Raw genomic sequence first — 19,276 nt, forward strand, 5'->3', positions numbered from 1 at the left:
AGGTGCGAGATTTATTCCATGTGGCCATGGAAAGCATTTATTCCCAACAGTCGTCTCTAAACTTCCAAACACACTAGGGCTTTTATGTGTCATTTTCATTCTCTTCTTAACTTCTCCAGCCTCCACCCCATGAGGCTCCCCTCTCCACCCCGCTGCCCTGAGCATCCATGGGCTCCAGTGGCCCAGCCTGGAAGACTCCGACCCCTCCCCCATCGCTGGCCTGTTTTCTTGGCATTCATCCACGACATGCAGGCTTAGCAAGTGTCTGGGCTCACAGACAGCAGGGTGAGTGGGGTCCTGCCTCTTGCTGGTTCTGGTCTACACAAGTGACAGACTTGATGTGAGACCCACAGGCTGGGGATCCAATAATGCTGGGACGTGAGAATGGGGCCCCAAGGCTCTTGTTTGCATCAGAGGCCTCCAGAGGCCACTGTGAGAAGGTGGAGTTTAAACTGGGACCTGAGGTTGAGTAGGGTTCACTCCATGAAGACGGGGAACTTCCAACACAGAACGAAGGGCAGTGAGTGGGAAGGTTGCTGATATACCAGGTGTGTAGCAGGCAGTGTCAACCAATAACTAACCAGAAGGTTATTTGCTGAGTTATTTTCTAAATAAATGGATTGATGGTTGGAGCATAGATGATTGATGATGGATGAATGGAGGGATGGATGAGTGGATGGCCAGGTGGATGGATAGGTGGATAGGTGGGTGGATGGGCAGGTGGATGATGGTGGCTATGTGGATGGATGGGTGGGTAGATAGGTGGATGGACAGATAGATGGTTAATATGTGGATGGATGGGTGGATGAACAAGTAGATGGTGGATATGTGGATGGATGAATGGGTGGATGGGTGGATGGTGGATATGTGGATGGATGGGTGGATGAACAGATGGATGGTTAGGTGGATGGATGGGTGGATGGATAGATGGATGGTTAATATGTGAATGGATAGGTGGATGTGTGGATGGGTGGGTGGATGGGATTATGAACAGGTAGGTGGTGGATATGTGGATGGATGAGTGGGTGGATGGGTGGATGGTGGATATGTGGATGGATGGGTGGATGAACGGATGGTTAAGTGGATGGATGGGTGGATGGATAGATGGATGGTTAATATGTGAATGGATAGGTGGATGTGTGGATGGGTGGGTGGATGGGATTATGAACAGGTAGGTTGTGGATATGTGGATGGATGAGTGGGTGGATGGGTGGATGGTGGATATGTGGATGGATGGGTGGGTGGAAAGATGGGTGGAAAGGTGGATATGTGGATGGATGGGTAAATGGATGGGTGGGTGGATGGGTGGATGGACAGATGGATGGTGGATATGTGGATGGATGGGTAGGTGGATAGGTGGATGGACAGATGGATGGTTAATATGTGGATGGATAGGTGGATGGGTGAATGGATGGTGGGTGGATGGGTGGATGAAAAGGTAGATGGTGGATAGTGGATGGATGAGTGGGTGGATGGGTGGATGGTGGATACGTGGATGGATGGGTGGATGAACAAATGGATGGATGGGTGGGTGGATAGATGGGTGGACAGGTGGATGGTGGATATGTGGATGGATGGGTGGGTGGATGGGTGGGTGGGTGAATAGGTAGATGGACATGTGGTTGGATAGATAAGTGGATGGATGGGTGGGTGGGTGGATGTATGTGTGGAGGATGGATGGGTGGATGAATGGGTGAGTGGGTGGATGGGTAGATGAATGAATGAGTGGATGGGTGGGTGGATGGTAGATGAACAGGTGGATGGGTGGGTAAGTAGATGGATGGGTAGATGAACAGGCACATGGATGGGTGGGTGGATGGTTGGGTGGAGGATAGATGAGTAGATGAATGGGTGGGTAGATGGTTGGATGGATGGATGGATGGATGGATGGGTGGATGAACAGGCAGATGGATTGATGAGTGTATGAATGGGTGGGTGGATAGATGGGTGGAGGATGGGTAGGTGGGTGGATGGGTGGATGAACAGGCGGATAGGGATGGATGTGTGGATGGATGGGTGAATGGACGGATGAGTGTATGGATTAGTAGAGTACGGACGGGTGGAGGATGGGTTGATGGATGGGTAGGTAGATGGGTGAATATGTAGATGGATGGCTGGGTGGTTGGGTGAATGGACGTGTGGATGGGCAGTTAAGTGGATGGATGGGTGGGTGAATGGATGGATGGCTGGGTGGATGGGTGAATGGACGTGTGGATGGGCAGTTAAGTGGATGGATGGGTGGGTGAATGGATGGATGGCTGGGTGGATGGTTGGATGGGTGGATGGATGGGTGGGTGGATGGACGGGTGGGTGGATGGATGGGTGGATGGATGGATGGATGAACGGATAGATAGATGGCTGGGTGAATGGATGGGTGGATGGATGGATAGGTGGATGGGTAGATACATGGATTGATAGGTGGATGAACAGGCAGATGTATGGATGGATTTGTGGATGGATCATGGGTGGGTGGATTGATGGAGGATAGATGGGTGGGTGGATGTGTGGAGGATGGGTTGATAGATGGGTGGATATGTAGTTAGATGGGTGGATGGATAGATAGGCAGATGGATGGATGGTGGATGGGGAATGGGCAGACGGATGGATAAGTGGATGGATGGGTGGACGGATGGGTTCCAGGTGCCTGGATGGAAACAAAGGGGAATGGAGGGAAGGAATGAATACCCTGGCTTTCCGTGTGGTATGGAGATAAGTTCTATTCTCAAGGCTGAGGGAATCACTGTTGAGAGCATGATTCCGGGGGGGTTGTTGCTGGTCTCCTGCCCTCTGTGTGTGCAGTGCCTGGTATGCATATGTGCAGTGGGCCCTGGCCGTCTGGATGCTCGGCCGGGTTTTCGAACCTCTGGTCCACACTTTTGCCACTACATCTTTGCCCTGAGTGTCCTCTCTTGTCTTCTCACAGCTTCACTCACATCTCCATGGAATCCTCCCCGACCCATAGCCCACAGAGGCTGACCCCGCTCCAGTTCCTTGAAACTTGCTGTAGTTTTGCTAATGTGCTCTCCAGGTATTAGATCCCCTGGAGACCTGGGCTGTGCTTGGTGCTGCTCAGCCCCCCTGCGTCTAGGCTGAGGGAGGTGCCGTCTGGGGTTATTCTGCTCAAGCCATTGGCCACAGCCGAGAATGCTGCTGCCCACTCTGCAAGAACACTGTCCACAGTCAAGCTGAGAACAGCTCGGAAATGTGCAGACGTGCCCGAGCTGGCCTGGTCAGGCCATGGCAGGGCCAGAATTCAGATGCAGCCTCTGCCATCTGAGTCTACGTTCCCTGCTGCCCTGCATGGCAGCTGACCCAGCCCACAGCAGATCACCCAGCTGTGCACCAACCTCTGCTCACCCTCTTCTGCTGGGGACCCATGCAGCTGCTGCCTGGCAGAGAATGTATCCATGTCCATGTCCAATTGTGTGTCTGTGTCTCTGTGCACATGTATACAGTATAGTGGGTGTCATGTGCACGTGTATGTAGTAGAGTGTGTGTGTGCATGGTGTGTGCATATGCATGCAATATGATATAGTGTGTGTTTTGTGTGCAGATGTATGTGGTATGGCATATGTCTGTGTGCATCTATGTCGTGTGTGCATGCATGTAGTGTAGTGTGTCATGCCCGTGTGTACATGCATGGCATGCTATGTCTGTGAGTGGGTTGTGCACACATGTATGCAGTATGGTGCACAGTGTGTTTCAACCACACGTGTGTATGATGGTGTGCATGTATGTAATATGGTATGCATCTTGTACATGTATGCTATGTGTGCATGCATGTAGTATGGTGTGTATCATGGACATGTGTGTAATGTGTGTGCATGCACATAGTGTGTCATGAGCACATGTGTTGCATGATGTGTACATGCATGTGGTGTGGTATCAGTCACATGTGTGTAATATGGTGTGTGTCCATGCATGTGCTATGGTGTGTTGTGGCCACGAGTGTTGCATGGTGTGCATACATGTGTGTGGTATGGTGTGTGTAGCATGCCTGTGTATGAACTATGGTGTGTGCATGTTTGTGGTGTAATGTGTGTGTGCATGCATGTAGTGTGTTATGTGTCACGGGCACATGTGTAGCATGGTGTGTGTGTGTAGCATGCATGTGTGTGCAGTGTGGTGTGTGTGCATGCATGTAGTGTGTTATGTGTCACAGGCACATGAGTGTATCGTGTGTGTAGCATGCATGTGTGTGCAGTGTGTGTGCATGTATGTGGTGTGTGCATGCGTGCATGTAGCGTGTTGCGTGTCACAGGCACATGTGTGTAGCATGGTGCGTGTCTGCAGCACTGGATTGACCCTCAGTCTTTGGGTGAGTACAAGGCTTTCAGTGGATAGTGCTTTTTATTTTTTAATGTTCACGATGAAACATTTTAAACATACAGAAAAGAGAGTAAGAACAGCATATGTGAAGCTACATTAGTGAAACTACAGCAAGTTTCAAGGAATACTTTCCACCCAGCCTCAGATTTACCCCTAAAAGATCAGGCCCCTCTTAACACGTAACCACAAAGCCTCGGCCACACTTGGAAACGTTCAAGCCACTCCCAGCCTGGGTGGGTATGGACTGAGGGTTCCGGTCCCCCCTCTGCTGCCCGAATCTTGCTCTTCCAGCCATTTCCCCACGGGATCTGAGTGAGATCCACACACCCGGCTGCCTCCGTGCCTCCTGAGTCTCTCATGACCCCACACCCCCGATTCTCTTTCTTCCTTGTGGTTTTTGTTGAAAACCTGGTGGTTTGTCCCTAAGGCCAGGTCCAGGACAGTCAGGGGTGCCATAGGACTCAGGCTCCTACCAGGGCCTGTCGGGGGCCTGTGGCGTCTGCTCCCTGACAGCTGTCAGCAGCCACCATGAATCCTGGGAGCCGCCACGGTAGTCCTTGCCTTGGTTCGTGAGCAGGGCTCCTGCTGTCAGGAGAGCCACCCTCATCGACGCCGGGCAGCCACAGCAGACAGTCCCTGTGGACAGAGGTGGGAGGCTCGACTCCTCTTCATCCACCCGTTTTCAAGGCAGTGAGTGTCCCAGCATCCTCCAACGCGGACCAGTGAGCTTGGTTTTATGATCTTATGAATTTAAGATTCGCACATCTTTGATGGGATTTGGTCTGTTCTGCTGATTCCAGCTGAAGCTCAGAAGGTACCCCGGTCCTTGGGATGCAGCTCTGCTGGGCTCTGACCCACTTCTTGGTTTTGCAGGACGCTCCAGCCCCTTCTGTGGGGTTCCTGCCCCAAATCTGATCAGCCATTTGTCTGTAGAGCCCTGGCCAGTGAGGCCCTGTCTGGGCCCAGGCGGCTCTGGGAGCCCCCAGGTGTGTGTTCACAGTGTCCTCCTGAGGCCCGGGCTGCAGCGGACCCACCACGCTGAGTGCTGCAGCCAGCAATTCTTCTTTGAACCAGTCACCTCAAGTCCAGTGGAATTGCCTCCCAGGGCCACAAAGAGCCTCCCAGGGCTGACCTGGACCGTGATCCAAGAATCTCCAGCAGAGCAGAGGAGGGGCTTCCTGAAGTGAGACTCGGGAGAGTGTAACCCGCTTCCTACCCCCTAGAGAGGCGGCCTTTTCAATTTGGAGAAAAACTTTAACCAGTGTTGAACTGAAGCCCATTTGGCTTGACTGCGTTTGCTCAGGAATCGCATCTCGTGGGGAAGTTTTCACGTCCACTTCACGCGGGTGGCCAGGCCCTGTCCCCACTTGAGGCGAGAGCCACCGGGACGCCCGTCGCGAGCGCAGGCGCCGTGGGAGCTGCAGGCTTTGGACCACACAGAGGCCTGGAGCAGGAAGCTGCAACGTCCGCCTCCTTGACCCGGCTCCCCGTTGCCCTGTGGCCTAAGGTGTGATCATTTCATACCTGATCGGCCTCCCTCCAGCCTGTTCCCCTCCGCTGATGGCCAAGCCCAGCCAGGCAGGGCCACTCAGTGCTCCCCGGACAGCATCCCAGGTTCTCTGGGACACAGGCCTGGAGAGAGGGCCCCACCCTCCCTTCCTCTGCCAGACGCCTGCCCGCGGTCCAGCCTCATCCTGCTGCCCTGGGGCCTCCGATGTCCTTGTTTCCTGAGAGTAGCCTTTCCTGGCAACATGACCCCCAGGGAACTCACTCAAACGGCTGCTCTTAGCCGGTGGCTGAAATACTGCAGTTTCTCAGATTCCAGCACAGTTTCTCACAGAAATCTGTTTCTCCACGTATCGCTGTCTCCTGACCCCCACGGGTGGCACACAGTTGTGTTTCCCTCCTTCAGGGCGCACCGTCCTTCAGGTCAGAAGCTTCCAGAAGGCAGAAATGCTGAGCTCCCTGCAGCGGTGCAAGGCAGGCCCCGTACAGCTCTGCACCTCGAGGGCCGACTGCGTCCTCTGGGCTCCGAGGGGCCCCTCTCCCGCGGCCATGCAGAGACCTGGGGATGTGAGGCTCCGCGGCTGCAAGGACAGCGTCTCAGGGGCAGGAGGAGCCCTTCCTTAACGGTGCCAGCCGGAGGGTGCTCTCCAAGTTCACACCCCAGAGGGTGAGGCTTCAAACAGATTAGGTCTGGATATTTTAAAATTATAAAATATTAGCAGAAACAAAGGAAAGCTGTCCCTGTCGCCTTGGGGTGGAGAACATCCTCCTACAAAGCTGCTGAAGATAAACAGGTCAGATTCCACACATTAGAGCTTAGAGCTCTTGGATGTGAGAAGGCACATAAACAATGTTAGAAGCCGGCAACAGACAGAGCAAGCGTGTGTGCGGCGCCCAGGCTGAGGCGAGCCCTGATGCGCAGGGACACTCGGCAGTCCTACCTCAGCGGAGAGAGCACAGTCCTTGCATGGGGATTCAGAGGAAAGAATGAAAACTGCAAGTAGATACGAACAGATGCTTGGTCTCATTCATAATTACAAAAATGCAAATTAACTCGACGAGTGAGTTTACTCTAACAGATTGGCAAAGCCGTGGAGACTGGCTGCGGCCGATGAGTAAACCGGACGGTCATTTATCAGGAGGGTTTGTCGCAGCTGTCAGAATTGTAAGTGGAGGTGACCTGGGACCCAGCATCCCCCTTCTTGGAATTGAGGCTTTGCACACCTGATGTGGCTGCACAGACGCCACACGGGGCACCCACAGACACCACACAGGGCACCCACTGATGCCACACGGGGTACCCACAGATGCCACACGGGGCACCCGCTGACGCCGCACGGGGCACCTGCTGACGCCGCACGGGGCACCCGCTGAAGTGTCAGTCATGACAACAGAACGCAGGATGCACCCACAGCAGCATCAGAGCGGAGGGGACAGACCCTTTGTGCCCAAACATGCATGTCACAGGTCCCCCAGGGAGGTGGACCCTGGCCCAGGCACGAGAGGGTGGCAAGTCCCCCCAGGATGGCACAGGAGACCCCAGGAGTTGGCAGCAGAGCAGCTATCGGGGCTCCTGGCCCAAGATGCAAAGGCAGAGACAGTGGCTGGGGCCGGTGCCAGGCGAGCCGTGAGGGGACGGGGAGGTGCCAGGTCCCCTACCAGAGGCGCGTGCACAGCAGCGAGTCTGTGGGGATGGCCAGCGGCTGGGGGCCTGGCTGGTGTGCCAGGTGGGCTGCCCCAGGGCACCAGGCAGGGTGTAGGAGGGAGAGGGTAGAGGAGAAGCAGAAAACGGCCTGCGGGGAGGCAGGGCCAGGCATGGGACAAAGAAGGTCAGCCGGGGTTCCTGACCTGGAAGGAGATTCATGCCGTGAAAAAGCCAGGATGCAGGCAGAGCGCAGCTCGGGAGAAGGAAGAGATGCATGTCCGGCTGTCTGTGTGTGTGCTGGGTGTGCACGTATATGTCTGCATGTGTGCCCGTGTCCAGACCAGGAGGCCCCAAGACCATCCACACACACACGCGCGCGCACACATACACATGCACACACACACGCACACACACACACACACACACCCCGGACTGTGAAAGTGGAGCCACCTGCGAGGCACAGTTTATGCCCCAGAGAAGAAAGTGTGGGGTGCTGGGTGCTCCTGGTTTCTTCTCTGTGACACTTTGTCTTGTTCAAATAAGACATCTCAGGAGAAAAAGGAGTTTGAGGCAGAATTGGATGAGCTTGGTGATAGTGGTTGGAGCCGGGCTCGATAGTGGTTGGAGCCGGGCTCAGGTGGAGTCAAGGGCCCTGGGATCTGGCTGGGTCCCTGCATCCTGACCCTGAGACAGACCCTGACAGAGAGGGGGAGTCGGCCAGGATGACCAGCTAGCCTGGGGCCCCGGGATGCAGGGCTTTCTGTGAAGACTGCACACTCCGCTGGTCACCCTGGACCTCACGACGGACTGGGGAGGCGGGTCTCAGGGTTCTGTGATGGTATCTTGAGACCACCCAGGGAGAGGCCTGGGGCCAGGGCAGCCCAGGACACAGGTGCATGTCCACTCAGCTAGCCCAGGACGCGGGTGCGCGTCCACTCAGCCAGCCCAGGACACGGGTGCGCGTCCACTTAGCCAGCCCAGGACGTGGGCGCGTGTCCACTAAGCCAGCCTGGACTACAGTGGACACTTGGAGCACAGGTGCGGGGGCAGAGCAGGCCCTGGGTCAGGTCCCGGCTCCACACGTGAGCTGTGTGACCTGTGACGTGGCCCCAGGCAGATTCCTGAGCTGCTCTGGGTTCTGCTTCCTCTTGTGGGAAAGGTGAAGCCCCACAGGCAGCCATCCTGGGAAGAAGTGTCCAGGCCTGCAGTGAGGCCGTGTCCAGGGTGGACCTAGTGCAGAGCCCACGTTCTCAGGCAAGGGAGGAAAACCCAGACTTTCAAACAAAAAGAAAAACCCATCGTTCCTTCTATTGAAATCCAGTTTTTGAAGTTTTGAAGTTTTCAATCTAAACACTGAAAGGCACGGCAGCCAGAGGAGTCTGTGCCCCTCAAGGCTGCGGTGGGCAGAAAGCCCAGGGGGTGGGGCCGTGGGCCAGCTCAGATCTAGGCCCAACTGCGCGGGCGGCGTGAGTAGCAGCGTGGGTGCAAGCAGTGTGGACACAGGTGGTGTGGGCGTGGGTGGCGTGGGCACAGGCGGCAAGGGCATGGGTGGTGTGGGTGCGAGCAGTGTGGGCACGGATGGTGTGGGCACAGGCAGCAAGGGCATGGGTGGCGTGGGTACAAGTGGTGAGGACGTGGGTGGCATGGGCACGGGCAGCGTGGACGTGGGTGGCGGCGGGGGCGGCGAGGGTGGCGGCGAGGGTGCGAGCCGTGTGGGCACGGGCGCTGCTTCCCCTCAGGAATCTCATGATCCCTGAAACTTGAGCTCCTGGCCCGGAGAAGTGGTGGCTGCAGTCGGGGTGGCGCACACGCACAGACTCTGGAGCTGACGGCCTGTCGTGCCCACAGGCGCACATCTACTCTCTGGGGGCCACGCTGAAGGCTGCCCTCGAGTACGTGGCAGAGCCCACACTGGAACCCAGGCTGAGCCAAGACCTCGAGGCGCTGCTGAGCCGGATGCAAGCGGAGGACCCCAGGGACCGGCCGGACCTCGAGGTAAGCGAGGCTGCCCTGGGCCACCCCAGGCTGTGACCCTAACCCCACAGACCTGGGCACCGCGTGCTCACCACACACAGGCCCAGCAGCCTCACCTGGGTTCCGCGACCACAGTCTCATGGCACGGCATTTTGCTTAAAGGAGGACTTGGTTTTTTATTGTCCATTTTTGTTATGAAAGGTCTCGCTTGTGACAAGCCTTCTGGTTCTCTGCAACCCAGACGTGCTGCCTTTTCATACTAGAAAATGGGCAAGGCAGGCGCAGGCAGGCTCTGGGGACTGTCCCCAGGTCACCTTCAAAGGATCCGGCTGTGTCGGGTGGGTGGCTGTGGGAGATGGCCCCTTCTCCGAGCCTTCCTGTCTGAGGTGCTCACGTCCCCAGAGCATCATCGCACTGTGTGAGGAGAAGCTGCAGCTCACATCCTCCTGTCGCGTGTGCCGGAGCCTCTCTGCTGTGGGGAGGAGGGTCCTCTCCATCGAATCCTTCGGAGCGCTGCAGGGTGAGCTCTTGAACCCACACGGGTGCATCCTCGTGCATGCACATATACCTGTGTGCCATGTATGCACACGTGCACATGCTACACACACACACACTGCACACATACCCATGCACACACACTGCACACACACCCATGCACACACATGCCACACACACCCATGCACACTGCACACACACCTATGCACACACACACATGCTGCACACACACCCATGCACACACTGCACCCACACCCATGCACACACACACTTGCACACACCCATGCTGCACACACCCATGCACACACACTGCACCCACACCCATGCACACACCCATGCTGCACACACCCATGCACACACACTGCACACACCTATGCACACACACGCTGAACACACACCCATGCCCACGCACTACACACACACGCTGCAACACACCCATGCACACGTGCTGCACACACATATGCTGCAACACACCCATGCACACACACATGCTGCACACACACATGCACACACACACACCCACTCACACATTCACAGAGATCACACAAACTCGTGTATTCACACACCGACAGTCACACACGAGTGTTCAAATAGATCACATGTGCCCCGTACACACATATTCACACTTGCTCACAGTCACACACATGCAAATTCAGGCATGCCTGTTCACACTGCACACACCCACACCAGAATGCACACATTACACGCCCGCTCTCATGCCTACCACGTCCACTGCCTCACACGTGGTCAGACACGCAAACATGCTGGTCCTGTGCACACACCCATTTCCACACTCTCATGCGCATCGTGTTGCCTGTGCCAGCCTTGCAGGCACCCACCCAGGCAGAGGTGACTCAGGCTCAGCTTCAGAAGTCCGTGGCATTGGTGCCGGTGTGGCATTGGTGCCGGGCATCTGGGTGTTAGTCTCATGGGCATTTCGATAAATGGATGCGTTGATGTTTCACAACTGATTTTCACCTGCTCCCACCAGGGGCGCCAGGTGGGTGCGTTACAGAGCTGCAGCCGCAGCATCTGGGGCGTTCGTGGCTCACGTGTATTCTGGCGTCTCTCAGGCCGCCTTTGAACAGAGGCCATGTCTGCATTGGCATCACTGCCTGCAGCACGGAGCCCTGCGGGGCCTCAGGACGGTGGCCAGGGGCATGGCCGTGAGGAGCCTCATGGTGGCTGGCAGGGCCCTCCCTGCTGAGTGAGCACGTTTGCAGCTCAGGGTTTGTGCTGCTGCGGGAGGGGCGCAGTGTGGATTAGGCAGTTTGTGCAGTGTGGATTAGGCAGTGTGGAGTAGGCAGTATGTGCAGTGTGGAGTAGGCAGTGTGTGCAGTGTGGAGTAGGCAGTGTGTGCAGTGTGGAGTAGGCAGTGTGCAGTGTGGAGTAGGAGTGTGTGCAGTGTGGAGTAGGCAGTGTGTGCAGTGTGGAGTAGGAGTGTGTGCAGTGTGGAGTAGGCAGTGTGGAGTAGGCAGTGTGGAGTAGGCAGTGTGTGCAGTGTGGAGTAGGCAGTGTGTGCAGTGTGGAGTAGGCAGTGTGGAGTAGGCAGTGTGGAGTAGGCAGTGTGTGCAGTGTGGAGTAGGCAGTGTGTGCAGTGTGGAGTAGGCAGTGTGGAGTAGGCAGTGTGGAGTAGGGAGTGTGTGCTGTGTGGAGTAGGCAGTGTGTGCAGTGTGGAGTAGGGAGTGTGTGCAGTGTGGAGTAGGAGTGTGTGCAGTGTTGTGCAGTGGAGTAGGAGTGTGTGCAGTGTTGTGCAGTGGAGTAGGAGTGTGTGCAGTGTGGAGTAGGCAGTGTGTGCAGTGTGTGCAGTGTGGAGTAGGAGTGTGTGCTGTGTGGAGTAGGAGTGTGTGCAGTGTGGAGTAGGAGTGTGTGCAGTGTGGAGTAGGAGTGTGTGCAGTGTGGAGTAGGAGTGTGTGCAGTGTGGAGTAGGAGTGTGTGCTGTGTGGAGTAGGAGTGTGTGCAGTGTGGAGTAGGAGTGTGTGCAGTGTGGAGTAGGAGTGTGTGCTGTGTGGAGTAGGAGTGTGTGCAGTGTGGAGTAGGAGTGTGTGCAGTGTGGAGTAGGAGTGTGTGCTGTGTGGAGTAGGAGTGTGTGCAGTGTGGAGTAGGAGTGTGTGCAGTGTGGAGTAGGAGTGTGTGCTGTGTGGAGTAGGAGTGTGTGCAGTGTGGAGTAGGCAGTGTGGAGTAGGCAGTATGTGCTGTGTGGAGTAGGAGTGTGTGCAGTGTGGAGTAGGCAGTGTGTGCAGTGTGGAGTAGGAGTGTGTGCAGTGTGGAGTAGGAGTGTGTGCAGTGTGGAGTAGGAGTGTGTGCAGTGTGGAGTAGGAGTGTGTGCAGTGTGGAGTAGGAGTGTGTGCAGTGTGGAGTAGGCAGTGTGGAGTAGGCAGTATGTGCTGTGTGGAGTAGGAGTGTGTGCAGTGTGGAGTAGGCAGTGTGTGCAGTGTGGAGTAGGAGTGTGTGCAGTGTGGAGTAGGCAGTGTGTGCAGTGTGTGCAGTGTGGAGTAGGAGTGTGTGCTGTGTGGAGTAGGAGTGTGTGCAGTGTGGAGTAGGAGTGTGTGCAGTGTGGAGTAGGAGTGTGTGCAGTGTGTGCAGTGTGTGCAGTGTGGAGTAGGAGTGTGTGCAGTGTGGAGTAGGAGTGTGTGCTGTGTGGAGTAGGAGTGTGTGCAGTGTGGAGTAGGAGTGTGTGCAGTGTGGAGTAGGAGTGTGTGCTGTGTGGAGTAGGAGTGTGTGCAGTGTGGAGTAGGCAGTGTGGAGTAGGCAGTATGTGCTGTGTGGAGTAGGAGTGTGTGCAGTGTGGAGTAGGCAGTGTGTGCAGTGTGGAGTAGGAGTGTGTGCAGTGTGGAGTAGGAGTGTGTGCAGTGTGGAGTAGGCAGTATGTGCTGTGTGGAGTAGGAGTGTGTGCAGTGTGGAGTAGGCAGTATGTGCTGTGTGGAGTAGGAGTGTGTGCAGTGTGGAGTAGGCAGTGTGTGCAGTGTGGAGTAGGAGTGTGTGCAGTGTGGAGTAGGAGTGTGTGCTGTGTGGAGTAGGAGTGTGTGCAGTGTGGAGTAGGAGTGTGTGCAGTGTGGAGTAGGAGTGTGTGCAGTGTGGAGTAGGCAGTGTGTGCAGTGTGGAGTAGGAGTGTGTGCAGTGTGGAGTAGGCAGTGTGTGCAGTGTGGAGTAGGAGTGTGTGCAGTGTGGAGTAGGCAGTGTGTGCAGTGTGTGCAGTGTGGAGTAGGAGTGTGTGCTGTGTGGAGTAGGAGTGTGTGCAGTGTGGAGTAGGAGTGTGTGCAGTGTGTGCAGTGTGTGCAGTGTGGAGTAGGAGTGTGTGCAGTGTGGAGTAGGAGTGTGTGCAGTGTGGAGTAGGAGTGTGTGCAGTGTGGAGTAGGAGTGTGTGCAGTGTGGAGTAGGAGTGTGTGCAGTGTGGAGTAGGAGTGTGTGCAGTGTGGAGTAGGAGTGTGTGCAGTGTGGAGTAGGAGTGTGTGCAGTGTGGAGTAGGAGTGTGTGCAGTGTGGAGTAGGCAGTGTGTGCAGTGTGGAGTAGGAGTGTGTGCAGTGTGGAGTAGGCAGTGTGTGCAGTGTGGAGTAGGAGTGTGTGCAGTGTGGAGTAGGCAGTGTGTGCAGTGTGTGCAGTGTGGAGTAGGAGTGTGTGCTGTGTGGAGTAGGAGTGTGTGCAGTGTGGAGTAGGAGTGTGTGCAGTGTGTGCAGTGTGTGCAGTGTGGAGTAGGAGTGTGTGCTGTGTGGAGTAGGAGTGTGTGCAGTGTGGAGTAGGAGTGTGTGCAGTGTGGAGTAGGAGTGTGTGCAGTGTGGAGTAGGCAGTGTGTGCAGTGTGGAGTAGGAGTGTGTGCAGTGTGGAGTAGGCAGTGTGTGCAGTGTGGAGTAGGAGTGTGTGCAGTGTGGAGTAGGCAGTGTGTGCAGTGTGTGCAGTGTGGAGTAGGAGTGTGTGCTGTGTGGAGTAGGAGTGTGTGCAGTGTGGAGTAGGAGTGTGTGCAGTGTGTGCAGTGTGTGCAGTGTGGAGTAGGAGTGTGTGCTGTGTGGAGTAGGAGTGTGTGCAGTGTGGAGTAGGAGTGTGTGCAGTGTGGAGTAGGAGTGTGTGCAGTGTGTGCAGTGTGTGCAGTGTGGAGTAGGAGTGTGTGCAGTGTGGAGTAGGGAGTGTGTGCTGTGTGGAGTAGGAGTGTGTGCTGTGTGGAGTAGGAGTGTGTGCAGTGTGGAGTAGGCAGTGTATGCAGTGTGTGCAGTGTGTGCAGTGTGGAGTAGGAGTGTGTGCTGTGTGGAGTAGGAGTGTGTGCTGTGTGCAGTGTGTGCAGTGTGGAGTAGGAGTGTGTGCAGTGTGGAGTAGTGTGTGCTGTGTGGAGTGTGTGCAGTGTGGAGTAGGCAGAACAGAGCCACACACAGCAGAGAGAGCAACGCCGTGTGCGGGAGGTGGCCGCTGACGGCCGTAGCCACATCACCCAGGTTCTTCCTGTGGGGACTCACGTGTGTAATTCTCAAGGAAAACGACGTGCCTTTGGATGAGATAATTAGGTCCAGGCTCCCATAGGAAGCCCCAGTGGGAAGCCCCGCCTGGCCTGGGGGAGAGGCAGCCCCAGCCTCTAATTAGCCACGATGACGTGATGAGTGGGTCAGGCGAGGAAGGCAGGAGCCCCCTCCTGTGAGAGCCTGGGCTGGGGTCTGTGATCGCGGGAGGAGAGGGGAGGGGAGGGGAGGGGCGCCCAGCAGCGATGAGAGCCTGCGCGGGGGTCTGTGATGGGTAATGGAGGGGAGAGGAGGGGAGGGGAGAGGTGGGAGGGGAGGGACGGGAGGGGAGGGGCGGGAGGGGCGCCCAGCCGTGACACATCTTGCTTGTGCCCAGATGTCAGCGAGAGCAGCTGGCGGGACAGACCTGCCCCAGGAAACACTGGGCCCAGGAGGCCGCCTGGGGACCCCAGCACTGACCCAGAGGTTCTGCCGACCCCCGAAGGCCCAGAGTCTGAGACCAGCCGGGGCCCCAGAGCCTCCCCAACCAAGGCTCTGCTGTCCACGCCGGTGAAAAATGGCGAGAGCCACAGCCGGGAGGGGCTGGCCGGCCTCGTCCTGGATGCCGAGCGCACCCTCGGGGAGCTGGACAGAGACGCCCTCAGGAGAAGCCGCCTGCGGAAGGTGCAGACGTTCCCTAGGCTGCTGTCCGACAGCCCCGAGGCCACCCTCTGCCTGCCGCTGACCCGCGGGAAAAGCCAGCTGCCCATGTCGGAATTATTCTCTCCGGACCCCAGGAGGGCCTTTCTGGACAGGAAAAATGGCCTTTCCAGCTTCCAGGCTCAGCCCAAATGCAGGCTGTGGCCGGAGCAGGAGCCGGAACACCAGCTGGGACGGGTTCCCTGTGCAGGCCGCAGCGCGGACAGGGGCCCTGGGGTGCCCGGCAGTCCAGGACAGCCCGAGACTTCACACCCCAGCCAGGGGCCAGCAGAGGCCAGACCCCCACCCTGCCCTGCAGACCCTCAAGATGCTAGCGGTGAAGCCCAGACTCCCGGGGATGATGAGAGAATTCCAGAAGGAGCCAGGCAGCTGGAAACTGCAGCCGTGGAGCAGGTGGGTGCCCGGGTCTTGCGTGTGGGTGGAGGGGTCGGTGGTCAGTGAGTCCGGTCCTGGGCCTCTCCACAGATGCAAACACTTTGTTTGACTCAGAGAATTAACTTTCACCCTCACTCCATAATTAAAGACATTTTCATTGAGCTGCCCCATTTCTGAAGGAAGCTGTGGCTGCGGCTGGATGCTGTCACCCAGGCGTGGCCTCTCGGGTGGACGTTTGCCTCTGGATGACCCAGAAAGCAGCCGCCTCCTCACCCCTGCCCGGCTCCTCACACAGCCCCGCACGGCCATCCCGAGGGGTTAATTTTCTTCCGGGAAGCAAGGCCAGCAGCCCTGGCTCCGTGGTATCATTTCAGGGGCTCCGTCTCCCCAGTCCTGATGCTCACAGCCTTCCTCATCTTCCTGTTCTGATGGTTTTAAAAGTTAGAAACAGAAGCTGTGGGTTGAGCTTGCTCATCTATGGCGCTTGGCGGTGTCGGTGCTGGGCGACCTCCACTGCCTCCGCAGGGATGCTGGAATCTGGTGCAGCTGCCCGGATGCCTCCCCAGCCCAGTGCTGCCCCTGGTCAGCTGCTCCTCGTGAGGGATGGAAGATGCTATTGGAGCCAGTGTTCTGGGGGGCCTGGCCCGTCGACCCCTCTGTCCAGCTGAAGACGCTTGGGCCAAGACCTGGCCAAGTGCATTGCCCTCCTCGGCTCCTCAGTGAGCCACCCCCAGCTGTGTCCCTGTGAGCTCCTCAGGGCAAGGACACCCGAAGCCAGTGGCCTGCACGCAAGTCCATCTGCCAGGCAGCGCCTGGCCCGGGGACGGGGGTGCCCTCAAGCCACCTGTCCTGCCAGGCCTTGGTGACCTGAAGGACAAGGGCACAGGCCATTCTGTCTCGGGCTTTTCTGCACGTCCTGAGCACGTGTGCCCCGTCACCCTCCACCACTCTCCCACTGCTCTCCCTGGCGGCACGCCTTCCCACGCACAACAGCCTACCTTCCAGAAGGGCACACGGAGGCACAGGGTGGCCGAGCCACCTGTTGGAGGGTGGACTTTGGTCCCAGCTGTCCGTGAGGCCTTGGAGTGGAGAGCAGCCTCCCAGGCTGAACGCACGCCTGGTGTCAGGGTGTGTGTGTACATGAGAAAATGCACCCAACAAAGCCACCACTTTAACCCTCTGCAAGAGCACAGCTCAGCGGCATTAGGTGTGTTCACGCTGTTGCGCAGCTGTCCTCACCAGCCCACACGAAACCCCAACCCCCGAGCCAGGCCCCTGCGCCCCGTCCCGCCCTCCACCTCCATGAGCTCCATCCAGGGGCTTTGTGGGAGTGGGATGGATAGAGCTGTGTGTCTGGCCTCTTCACTGAGCCCGCTGTCCTCACGGTTCCTCCCCGGGGAGCCTGCGTGAGAACCCCCCGTCCCCGTCCCGAGGCCAAGTGCCGTCCACACTGCCCCTGCATCCGTCCATGGATGCCTGGGTGCTCCCCACGTTGGCTATTTCGAGCCGTGCTGCTGCGAACATGGGTGTGCTCGTGTGCGTGAGCCCTGCCCTCGGTTCCTTGGGGAATGTGGCCGTGTGGAACTGCTGTCACCTGGGAGGTGTATGTTGAACTTTTTGAGGAACGGCAGCACTGTCGTCTGCAGTGGCTGCACCGTGGGACGTTCCCACCCACAGGGCCAAGGGCCCCAGTCTCCCCACGGCCCCCACATGCTGGAGTTGACTTAGGGACCTCCCCAGCCCTTCTGTCAGGTGTGGGGGGCGCCTGCTCAGGGGCTGAGTGGGCCTCGCCCTGGCCTGTCCCCCGGACGTGCCTCTCCAGGCGGCGGGCCCCAGCAAGGGGTGTCCACACTGACTTCGCCGCTCTCCTGCCCACAGTGGGTGTCCCTGCAGGACCTCCTGTCCCAGCTGGGCCGGCCCTTCCGGGAGTACGAGCTGTGGGCCCTGTGCCTGGCCTGCCTCCGCGCACTGCAGACACACCCTGAGCACCCAGGTGACGCACCCCCCACCCCCGTCCCATCGCCCCCCGCGGTCCCACCCCCCCACCCCCACCCCGTGCCATCCCCACACCCCGCTGTCCCCACCCCCCGCCATCCCCACCCCCCGCCGTCCCCACCCCCCTACCGTCCCCACCCCCCCGCCGTCCCATCCGCCCTGTCCCATGCCCCCTGCCGTCCCACCCCCGCCCCCCGCCGTCCCATGCATAACTGGCCCCCACCTGAACCAAGGGACCCAGGGGCAGCCAGGACAGTGTCTCCGGTGAACGGAACAGGTGGCTCCCATCTGGAGCACCTTGTGAGTGCCTGCTGGGTTGCAGCACCGAGGGAGATGTGGGGACAGATGCCTGCAAGGTGGGCCTTGAAACCGGTGACCGTGCCGTGAAGAGGAACGGGGACCTTGCCATGGCCCTCACCCACACATTCTCAACACAGTGACATTGTCCCCAGGGAGGCAGCAACTGGCTTTGGAGTGGGGAGGGAATCTTCAGCATTGCACGGGTCTGCCCCGTCAAAGCCCAGCCCTGCCACACATCAGGGCAGACGGATGGTGCATCTGCGACGTAAAAACGTCCTGGGGGGTGATGAGGGCAACATCTGAAAGGGCTGGGGGAGAGGCCGTCGGAGACACACCCGGCTCCAGTGTCCGTCTAACGTGAGCCCGTGGCTGCCCCGTGGGCCCTGACTCAGGACGGGGCCTGTGACACGGGGGCTTCAAGTTACCGTGTTCTCCCTGCCGCTCGGCTCCCTTTCAGTCGGGATGTGTCACTGCAGCCACTGTGTCGGCTGCGGCAGCGCTACCCACGGGGAGGGCCGGGAGGAGGCAGCTCCGAGGACCCCGGGGGCTGGAGTCAGGCCGTGTGCGTGCACTGGGGAGGCTGGGGAGCTGCCCGGCCTGACCCAGGCTCCGCAGCTCCTTCCCCCAGCCAGCCCCAACTGCGGGGCAGCACACATACCAGCCCTGACCCAAGCTCTGCCACAGCCTACCTGTGTCTGGACTCCGTGCTGGTTGCTGAGGACGGGGCTGTGCTCTTCCAGCCACCTCCTGCCAACGGTGAGTGTGTGGGTTCACCCTCAGGCCGAGTCCAGCACCGGCTCGCCAGGGTTGAGGAAAGCTCAGTCGGGGTTTCTCTCTTAGGTTCCTATGACTCGTTCTTTCTGGCTCCCGAGCTGGCAGAGGAGAGGCTGGTAACTGAAAAGGTACCTGGGCCCTCCCCACCCTGCCCCAGCCCTGCCCCCAGCCCTCGGGGATGCTACGTCCCCCATCTGTCCAGCAGCACCCCCATCAGGACTCGAGGGAGTCAGGGCAGCCCTTCCTGGCCAGGCAGCCACAGGCAGTATCTGCCAGCAGGGCCGTGGCACCAAGACAGGGCTTGGTGTGGATGGCACTGGCCATGTGCACTAGAGCTGCGCCTCCTGACTCACGAGAACCAAGGGCTAAACATCCAGGGATGTGGATAAGGCACCTGTGAAACATGACCATTCTTAAAATTTAGATTATACAAATTTAAATACAATTCAATAAATTACATTCAAAATCAAGGTAAAACTTCCACTCAGGAATGATAGAAATATGCATTTCCCGCTCCTCCCACCGAGGAAGAGCACTAAGTACCCTACACTAAGCACCCTGCACTAAACACCCTGCAGTAAGCACCCTGCACTAAACACCCTGCACTAAGCACCCTGCACTAAACACCCTGCACTAAACACCCTGGATTAAACACCCTGCAGTAAGCACCCTGCACTAAACACCCTGCACTAAACACCCTGCACTAAACACCCTGCAGTAAGCACCCTGCACTAAGCAC

At 57.9% G+C, this 19,276-nt stretch overlaps 1 protein-coding gene across 2 annotated transcripts in view; it reads left to right on the forward strand.

The window, feature by feature from the left end:
- Nucleotides 1-19,276, forward strand: part of KNDC1 (kinase non-catalytic C-lobe domain containing 1) — a 70,141-nt gene that overhangs the window by 14,633 nt on the left and 36,232 nt on the right. For both annotated transcript variants that reach the window (XM_054523094.2, XM_024253726.3), the window contains exons 4-9: nt 9,329-9,475; nt 9,857-9,974; nt 14,771-15,486; nt 17,347-17,461; nt 18,448-18,519; nt 18,604-18,665. In XM_054523094.2, coding sequence (XP_054379069.1) covers nt 9,329-9,475; nt 9,857-9,974; nt 14,771-15,486; nt 17,347-17,461; nt 18,448-18,519; nt 18,604-18,665 — 1,230 coding nt within the window. The remainder of the gene's footprint in view (nt 1-9,328; nt 9,476-9,856; nt 9,975-14,770; nt 15,487-17,346; nt 17,462-18,447; nt 18,520-18,603; nt 18,666-19,276) is intronic.

This window comes from Pongo abelii, chromosome 8, assembly GCF_028885655.2.
Source record: "Pongo abelii isolate AG06213 chromosome 8, NHGRI_mPonAbe1-v2.0_pri, whole genome shotgun sequence".
Taxonomy (NCBI): domain Eukaryota; kingdom Metazoa; phylum Chordata; class Mammalia; order Primates; family Hominidae; genus Pongo; species Pongo abelii.